A 10838-nucleotide genomic window follows, 5' to 3' on the forward strand; every position below is an offset into this window, starting at 1 on the left:
CTGATGCTACTGCTGCTGTGTTTTTGTGTGTGTTGTTGTGTGTGTCTCTGTGTTTTTGTATGTAGAAATTGTGCCTTTGCTTGATAAAATGATACTTTGGGTGCATAAAATGATAGTTTCTGAAAATGATAAAATGATACTTTGTAAATAGTGTTTTGTTCTACTTAAGTGACAAGTTATTCCCTCTCTGCTTTTTTAAACTCATTGAAATATAGAAAATGATAGTTTCAGAAGAAAAAATGATAATTGCCCTTAATAAAATGATAGTTTCAGATTATAAAATGATAGTTTCATGGGATATGGAATAAAATGATAGTTTCATGGGATAAAATGATAGTTTCTGAATGAAAAAATGATAGTTTCATGGGATAAAATGATACTTTATGTTTGTTTGTGTGTGTGTCCTGATGCTACTGCTGCTGTGTTTTTGTGTGTGTTGTTGTATGTATCTCTGTGTTTTTGTATGTAGAAATTGTGCCTTTGCTTGATAAAATGATACTTTGGGTGCATAAAATGATAGTTTCTGAAAATGATAAAATGATACTTTGTAAGTAGTGTTTTGTTCTACTTAAGTGACAAGTTATTCCCTCTCTGCTTTTTTAAACTCATTGAAATATAGAAAATGATAGTTTCAGAAGAAAAAATGATAATTGCCCTTGATAAAATGATAGTTTCAGATTATAAAATGATACATTGACTTTATATAATGACATAAACTGTTTAACACACTGAAATCTTTTGTTTATTAGGAAAGAACATTCGTGATGATGATGATGATCAACGTAGAACATTAGCAGAAGAAGTAGAACATATAAGAAATAAGAAGAAAAGAAAGAATGACGATACAACTGATGGTAAGACAGCATCAAAGAAGAGCAAGAAAAAAGTTGTTCAAGATATTGCAGTCATTAGGATAGCAACTTTGGCAGGAAGAAGGAATACTGACTTCTTCGTTGACATGCTTGAATCTCTAAACGAGAATCAAAGAAGAGCTGTTAGAGAGATTGGGTTTGGCGCACTCCTAAACTTCAATATAAGAAGTTTCCCAAGAGCATTAGCGTATTATCTAATCAACAACTTTAACAGTAAAACTTCATCAATTGAGTTGAACAGTGGGGAATCACTGTTTTTAGATGATGAAGATGTTCACATAACTCTTGGGTTCCCGATTGGATCTTTACCTATCAATAAAAGCAAATTTCAGAAAAATACCCACATCAAAACTGAAATTGCTAAATTCTGTAAAGGTGGAGAGAAAAAAATGGTGCCAAAGTATGTTGTAGAGCAGATGGAGAGAGACAAAGAAGGTGGTGAGTTCTTTAAATGGACTTTTATGGTTCTCATGGAGTATGCCTTGATTAACACTCCTGCTGATGGAAATTTGAGGCCAAAAATTTTAGATTACATAGCTGATGTTGAGAAGATCAAAGAATACAATTGGTGTGGCTATGTCATATCCAGATTGCATGAAACACAAAAGAGGTGGAAAAAAGACACAGCAAAGATATTTACCGGGCCAGTTATCTTTGTAGTGGTAAGAATATATTTGTTTTCCATTGTCTATGAATCTATTTACAGAAAAACTAATATTTAGTTTTTGTTTAATGTAGGCTTGTTACGTGGACAGGATTCTCTTTGAAAAAAAAATGGTGCCAAGATGTTACCCAACAGTGAAAGGATGGACTGCAGAACTGTTGAAAGATAGACAAAGAGCAGAAATGGAGAATTCAACATTTGGTCTGGGTCATATGTATGACCGATATAAAAAGCAGCCACATGAAGAAAATGATAAAGATGACGAAGAAGATGAATCTCAAGATGTAGAAGTTTTGAAGACAAATGATCATCATGATCATGATGAAGTGGGGACAACCAATGAATGGGAGAATTTCATAAATGAATGGAAGGGAGCTGCAAAGGATGTTAAAGCCTCAATGTTGAAGATGGTTGATGTCCTTGAAGCAGCGCCGGATAAACTCAGGAATCTCAATAGCTTTAAGATAATCTGTGATACAACGAGAAATGCAATGGGATTGAGAGAGGAAGGTGTGAAGCATGTTATAGAAAGTCAGGATACAATGACACAGGCTATAAACAATGATGAAACTGATGATCCTGAATGGATTGATATCATGATTGAGTTAACTAAAGCTGCTGAGAGGACATAATATATTGAAAAATAAGAATGAGTTCCCTACCTTCACTCTGATACCTGAATGTGATGACAGTCCTAATGAGAATCAAGAATTTAATCGGGAAAAGGATGTGGAGAAGGAAAAAGATGATGAGGTGGAAAACGAGCAAGAGAAACAGAATGAAAGCGAAAAGGAAAAGGCTAATAAAGCAGCTGTAAAAGAAAAGGAAAAAGTTTCAGAGAAAGAAGTTCAGAATGAAGAATATGAGGTAACTTTTAAAAATGATAGTTTAAGTACATAAAATGATTGTTTATATGTTTAAAATGATATATGTTTGATGATGTTTTTTGGTAGTTCTGTTTTATTTGAAAACTGATACTTTTGAATCATAAAATGATAGTTTAAGCGGATAAAATGATACTTTTGCCTGATAAAATGATAAAATGATACTTTTGCATGATAAAATGATAGAAATTGTGCTTTTGCATGATAAAATGATAAAATGATACTTTTGCCTGAAAAAAATAATAGAAATTGTGCTTTTGCATAATAAAATGATAAAATGATACTTTTGCATCATAAAATGATACTTTTGCATCATAAAATAGTATCCCTTCTGTCAATAACAATTTATATTTTTTTTAAAATGAAAGCATGACAGAGTTGATAACATAATATCCACTGTCATCAAGGATATAAATGTTGAAAAAGGAGATGATGAAGTTTTAAAACAGAGAGAAGAAAATTTGAATAAGGACAAAGGGAAGAAGATGGTTTCTCAAGATCAAGATTCTCCAGTCGAAAAGGAGAAGGAGAAAGTGGTCAGAACAACAAAGAAAATTGTTGAAGCAATGTGCTCTCCCTACAATGTCAGAGCAGTAAATCTGAAAGGAAAGCTGAATAAAGAAGAGAGAGAAATAATGTACTGGTTGATGAAAGATGAAGAAAGTGAACAGTAAGTTTTGAATTACATAATTATATTCTTATTCAGTTCTTTTAACTAACATTAAATATGAATTTGAAATCAGTTATGAGGTAGTTTATGAGAACGACAAGATCACATTGTTCAAGATTGACTTCCACAGCCTTGCTCCACATTCATACGTCAGGATCAACATCATAGATGCATGGGTTGTGTTCCTCAACTACAATGAAAAATTCAAATCAAAGGCATCACCGAGTCGTCTTTTCATCAACACCACACCTACGGTACAGTAAACGAGTAAATAAATAATAGTATTACATTAAAAGTTAAAATATATTTACAAAAATGTAAACATGACAGATTTACAACATTACTGCAAGGAGATCTGGTTGGACTGAAGCAGAGAGTCGAGAAAGATTTTGCTCAAACTTGAATGAATTTGTGTCACAGATTGAAAATTTCAAATGGGAAAATTATGACCTGGTAAGTCATAATTAGATATACATTACAGAACAAGGGTGCGTTATAATGGTAACCCATATTTATGTGATAAGCTAATAACCCTATCATTTTATGGGTCAAAAGTATCATTTTTACTAAAAATGATATTTTTCGTCCATAAAATGATATTCTGTTCTACAAAATGATACTTTTCATCCATAAAATGAGGGTTATTAGGTTATCACAATAAATATGGGTTATGATATGATCACATCCCTTACAGAACAACATACCTATATTTTTGAAAATGACATTTATATATAATGTTTTGAAAATTAGATATTCTTTCCAATCTGGGCGTACGAACATTATTATATCATCTGCTTCAATCTCAAAATGCAAATGATGGATGTGATTGACAATTCTCTGGTTAGTCAAGATTTACTTGAGAAGAAATATGAAGATGCACCAAGTACTCTGGTATGTTTAGTTAAATGCATTCAGTATTTATTAGTTAAAATGCATTGACTATAATTCAGTATGGAACATAATATAATTTTTAATCAACCTCATGTATATTTTGTGTTATTTGAATAGAGAAATTTCTTCCGAACTTATCTTGGAAATGGACTCAATCCATCAATGGGAAGAACTGTCAAACTGTCAAAAACCAGATACATGAATATGCCATGGCAGAACGATACAAATAAAGTTGACTGTGGAATTTATGTGATGCGCCATTTGGAGACTTACATGGGTGGTCCTGTTCGTAACTGGAATTCGGGTTTAACGAAGAAGGGAACAGAGTCTTTCATAAAACTCCGTGCCAGATATACTGAAGCATTGCTTATTGGAGATACTAACAAGAAGGCTTTTGAGACACTTACAATGATAAAGAAGAAGTTTGAGAATGACAGCAAAAAAGAAGAAATTGATGTTGAAAAGATGATTAGAGAATTTAAACCCCCTATATACTAACTTCTATGACTTGATAATAGCGTTTTGTAATAGTGGTTTCGAATATAATCACCCAAATTATCATTTTATCTGCTACAACTATGATTTTGTCATTATATCGTTTTATCAGTCAGAAGTATCATTTTATCATTTTATCTGCTGAAAGTATCATTTTATCAACTGCGAGTATCATTTTATAATTTTATAAGTCAGAAGTATCATTTTATCAGCTTATATATCATTTTGTGAGATTAAAACATCATTTTATCCGTTGATAGTATCATTTTATCAGCTTATATGTCATTTTTTCCAGCTTATACATCATTTTATAAGGTTATTGTCATTTTATTTGCTGCGAGTATCATTTTTTCAGGTTAAAGTATCATTTTATCAGTTTATAAACAAAAGAATGATGTTATCAGCCAAAGTATCATTTTATCAGTCAGAAGTATCATTTTATCATTTTATCTGCTGAAAGTATCATTTTATCAACTGCGAGTATCATTTTATAATTTTATAAGCCAAAAGTATCATTTTATCAGCTTATATATCATTTTTTATGTCATTTTTTCAGGTTAAAGTATCATTTTATCAGTCAGAAGTATCATTTTATCAACTGCGAGTATCATTTTATCAACTGCGAGTATCATTTTATCAGCTTATATATCATTTTTTATGTCATTTTTTCAGGTTAAAGTATCATTTTATCAGTTTATAAACAAAAGAATGAGTTTATCAGCCAAAATGTCATTTTATACACCTAAAATACCTAAACTATATCAAATGGCTTCAATCTGACTTCTCATTGACTCTACCACAATTTCTTGAATCATGACGACCCATCTCATGACATTTACCACACCGTCGTAGAGGCTTATTTGCTTTCCTTATTGCACTCTGCCTCTTTGCTACTTTGCCACTAGCTGATCCTTTAGTACTAACAACGTCTGGAGGATGTACATCAATTACATCAGGTACTGCCATTCCATAAAAATCCTCAACCATCTTCTTCTTTTCAATGACTGAAGGTGCTGCACAATTTCCAAACATATGCTGTTCCAAATCATCAAGACCAGCACTTAACAAAGACAAATGATCCATACTTCCTTCAGACTTTTGGACTAATCGATAAAAGTTGGAGAACAACTTTTTCTTAACTTCCTGCTTTTCATCCAAATCTGCAAGATAAAAGATAACATTATTACAATAAGTACTATCATTTCTCTGACTGAAAAATAGAATTTTTACAAATAAAGGTTAAAAATGGAACACACGTTCAAATGGTTGTTGTTCCTCAGATGGTAGACCATGTGCTGCCTTTAGTAAAGAGCTCTTCAACCACCTTCGACCAAAATATTTCTCAGGAATGAGATTAGCAGACTTATTCTTCAACAAACAAAATATATGACAACATAACAAACCAATTCTGGAAAACTTCTTGCAACTACAGTCGAATGTGTCTTGCTTACAATCATACATAACATCCAATGTTCTACCATATTGGTCCTTGACCTGATGCTTCTTGATGTTATCCTCAACAGTAGTTATAGAAACAATCTCACACACAATACTTATTTCCTGTTGTACATGTTTGAAAATAGAATCAGTGTAGATTGTAGATGCATGCTTCTCAATAGGCAATTGGGTTGACAAATCAGGAATAGTTGAGTAATCCAAGTAGTTCAATCGTGAATTGGCATTCCTTTGATCTCCCACAGCATAATTAAAGAAATTGATGAACTGTACAAGATTTGCACGTGGCTTTGTGTAGTTTTTAAAAAAGCTATTCTCCGATTCAGACATCGATGTAGTCCTAAGAAGCGACCCCATGGGAAAATCTCGAAAATAAGCAGGAACCCAGAATTCTCTATCTTCAAACATTGATCCAAACCAGTGCACGTCTTCTAATCCATACCGTTCCATTATATCATTCCATATTATATCAAACTCATCAGGCTCTAACAAATCAGACCAAACACATGCATTCAACTCTTTTTTGAAATCTTCATTACCAAGTAAAGATTTAGGCAACTTATCTGACACCTTAACCATGATATGCCACATACACCATCGGTGCCTTGTTTGTAAAAGTACTTGTTGAACAGCAAGTTTGATCCCCCAATCTTGATCAGTGATAATCAATTTGGGTGCTACCCCCATGCATCGAACAAAACAGCCAAACAACCAAGAATAGGATTCTCTACCTTCACTTGATAACAAGCCAGCTCCAAATGTAACTGGTCTAGAATGGTTATCTTTTCCAGTGAATGGAGCAAAAATCATGCAATACCTTCAGAATATAACATAAAAATGAATTATATTTATCAGCTATGAGTATCATTTTATCAGCTATGAGTATCATTTTATCAGCCAGAAGTATCATTTTATCAGCAATGAGTATCATTTTATCAGCCAAAAGTATCATTTTATCAGCAATGAGTATCATTTTATCAGCCAAAAGTATCATTTTATTAGTAAGAAGTATCATTTTATCAGCAATGAGTATCATTTTATCAGCCAAAAGTATCATTTTATCTGCAATGAGTATCATTTTATCAGCCAAAAGTATCATTTTATCAGCAATGAGTATCATTTTATCAGCTATTGACAGAAGGGATACTATTTTATGATGCAAAAGTATCATTTTATCATTTTATTATGCAAAAGCACAATTTCTATCATTTTATCATGCAAAAGTATCATTTTATTAGTAAGAACTATCATTTTATCTACTGCAAGTATCATTTTATCAGCAATGAGTATCATATTATCAGATATGAGTATCATTTTATCAGATATGAGTATCATTTTATCAGCAAAAAGTATCATTTTATGTCTATTAGCAACAAAAGTAATATACCTGTTAGTGTTGTATGTTGAATCAAATGAAATTACATCTCCAAACATATGATAATTTCGTCTTGAAATAGCATCAGCCCAAAAGAGTCTAGTTAACTTTCCATGAGATCCTATCTCAATTTCATAATAGAAGGCATCAGATGATTCCTTTTGAGAACGCATATAATCAAAAATCATTTGAGCATCTGAACCATCAATATTGGACATAATATCACGATAACCATTTCTAATATCAATAATATCACATCCAACATTTTCAGGTCCACCCATTATCTCCTTCAAAAGTTTGAATGTGAGAGTGGGACCAATATTACACCTGCCACAATCCTCCATAAACCTCCGATGAATAGGATCCAGATTGCGATTGGCCATCATAAAATGCCTATGCTCATCCGCAACCATTAAGTGATTATGATACTCAACAAACTGATAAACCTCATATCCTCTGCTCTTGCCATCTGAATAATATCTCAAATTGAGCTTAGCAAGACATTCACACCTAAATGACCGACACCTACGCTTCTTAAAAGACACTTCAGTTGATTGGGATGCATGACCAGGTATAAAATTCTTAGAGCCTTGTCTGTTGCAAGCCAAATACTGCCACTTAGTAATACCTTGAACTGATTTGTTACCCATTTTACGAATGCCAAAACCAACTGAACGAGCATAATGTTCATAGAAACCAACTGCTTCTACTAATGTATTGAATTTCATACCAATCATTGGCTTCAAAGCATCATCACAAACAGGAATGTACATACCTACAAATCAGTAAAAGTGTCATTTTATCATAGTATCATTTTATCATAATATCATTTTATGCACTAAAAGTATCATTTTATGCAGTAAAAATATCATGTTATGCAATAAACCTATCATCACAAACAGGAATGTAAATACCTACAAATCAGTAATAGAATCATTTTATCATAGTATCATTTTATCATAGTATCATTTTATCCGACAAAACTATCATGTTATGCAGTAAACTTATCATCACAAACAGGAATGTACATACCTACAAATCAGTAATAGTATCATTTTATCATAGTATCATTTTATCATAATATCATTTTATCCGACAAAACTATCATGTTATGCAGTAAACCTAACATTTATAAGCCAAAAGTATCATTTTAACACATAATCGACAATACATAATATAATCAAATAAGAATTTCAGTACATCAGAAACATAAACCAATCAACAACTAATATTAATCTAAAATCAAATTCAATACATGAATATGAACACAATCAATAAGCTAAATAATAGATAATGATTGTTACCTTCGTTATTTGCTACAGATTCCATCGAAGCAAATTTTCACAGCAATTGAAGAGGTAATCAATGAAAATAAGAACGCAAAATTGAAAACATCTTCCCGATCACAATTATGGAAACAAAATCTGAAGACTATGGAAAATGAATCAAATATGGAGCCTATGGAAACAAAATAAGCGAGAAGTATGGAAACAAAATCGCAGAGAAGAGGAGAGAATCAAATTGAGTGATCTGGATCAAAATGGAAACAAAATCACAGAGAAGATGAGAGAATCGAAAATCGCTGAAAAGAAACCGATGAGAAGAGCGTGAAATCTGGAGTGAATCTGGAGCGAAATTCAAAAATTAAATTAGCGAAATGACATATTTACCCTCTGCGCCTATTTTTATTAAGTAAATCTAAGTTTGAATCTCAACCACAAGATTATAAAATATGTGTGGTCCAGATTTAGTTATAGAGTTATCATGTGATTTGAGAGTTATGATATGATCGCATCTCTATATATATATATATATATATATATATATATATATATATGTTTGTGTTAAAATGACAACCCCTCTTAAAATGACAACGTGACACCGCTTATACAACAATATTATAAACGCTACACAACAATATTATAAATACTACACAGCAATCTATAGATTGTTGTATAGTGTGTCGGATATTGCTGTTCAAGAAAAATTGTTGTTTAAAGACCAGCAGATTGCTGCCCGTTTTTTTGGCCACGTGGCAGCTTATTATTCGTCCACATGTACAAATGATTGGCTAGAAATGGTGGTATGATCAACACAGAACCAATCTTAAATGCAGAACATAGAACTATATGAAAATAGTACATTGTAGGAGACCATTAAGGTCATTGTTCTTTCATTATTACTTCAATATAGTAATCTGCTTCTTAAAATGAACTAGTTCCATTTTTGGATTTTTTTAGTGTATTTTAAAATGCAAATTTCCTATAATGAATTACAAATGATCTTATAATAAAGATCTATTTTATTTGGTTCTGTGTTCTACATTTAAAAGGGGTTCTGCTTTTAACGCTATATATATATTATTGAAAATTTGAAACTAGCTAGCTTTCAGATTTTACAACTTTACAGATCAAATAACATATTTAGAGTTATATGTATACAGGTAATCAAAATATGCACTCTCCCCCTTTATATTGAAACTAGTGGTACCACTCGTCCTATGCACGGGTCAAATAATTTTCAAAAAATAAAAAAATATAATTAAAAAGAATTAAATCAAACTAAAAAATATAAAAAAAAATGTAAAAATTATTGCAAATCAAGAATAGAAACTATTTAAAGTTTGTATTCAATACATGATAATAGTCATAAACATAATATTTTGAAAAGATATAACTCAAAGTTATAAAAAACATTATCTTATCTAGTAAAAATAAATCAAAATCAACTCACCAATGAATACAAAATGTAAACAATTTAAAAAAATATCATTATATATATTTTATAAAATAATGATCTCTAGTACTATTAATTTTTATACCTAAATTTGGTATTCAATACAAACACTTTAGTTACGTAATTTTTAAGAAATTAATATATAAATTGGGGATATAGTTCATAATTTTTATTGAAAAATTCACATAATCACAATTAACATAAATAATTATGAATCCCCGTAAAAAGCCATACTTGATATTGTTTATGCCAAATGTTATGTATAATTCATTTAATTGAGATACGCATTTTTATTTTTCTCAAAACTGTAACTCCGAAAAAATGATACTATCGTGCTCCAACTTAACAAAGAGAAGACACCAAAGGTTTATGTACACGGTTACACTATTAAATAATTTAATACAATAAATTTATTATTATATTTTTAATGTTAAATTAATAACTTAACATTCTCAATTAATCAACTAAAATGAGAAAAAATATTATTATGCTTGAAAACCCTCCATTATGATAGTTGTCATGTTTCACTCGGGAATGTCCGAGTCATGTAAGCATTTTATAAAATGAATTTTGAATTGTAAAGTAGAACTTATAAATTTATATAAATATCATAAATTTGTAACGGTTACGCTAATTACTTCCCCATCCCTGAAAAGTATGAATTATAATCTTTTTACTGTCTCTGAGTATGAATTTTCTAATTTTGAAAACTTCTTTTTCTTTAATAATGAGACTCATTCTCCATTAACAATACTTTAAAAAGTTTTTCTTTCTATCTCTCTCTTACTTTTCCAGT

The 10838-nt window shown here is 30.9% G+C and overlaps 1 protein-coding gene across 1 annotated transcript; it reads right to left on the reverse strand.

The window, feature by feature from the left end:
* Window positions 1-5160: 5160 nt before the first annotated feature.
* On the reverse strand, window positions 5161-8743 carry LOC148930581 (protein FAR1-RELATED SEQUENCE 5-like). Its single transcript, XM_089067579.1, has 3 exons — window positions 7319-8743; window positions 5733-6748; window positions 5161-5636 (listed from the first exon to the last, which is right to left on the reverse strand). The coding sequence occupies exons 1-3, from the start codon at window positions 8077-8079 to the stop codon at window positions 5248-5250; spliced, it is 2166 nt and encodes a 721-aa protein (XP_088923705.1). The 5' UTR covers window positions 8080-8743; the 3' UTR covers window positions 5161-5247.
* Between the last annotated feature and the right edge of the window lie 2095 nt (window positions 8744-10838).

The sequence above is a fragment of the Salvia hispanica genome, chromosome 3 (genome assembly GCF_029641045.1).
Source record: "Salvia hispanica isolate PSC_SH4W2 chromosome 3, Shi_PSC_v1, whole genome shotgun sequence".
Taxonomy (NCBI): domain Eukaryota; kingdom Viridiplantae; phylum Streptophyta; class Magnoliopsida; order Lamiales; family Lamiaceae; genus Salvia; species Salvia hispanica.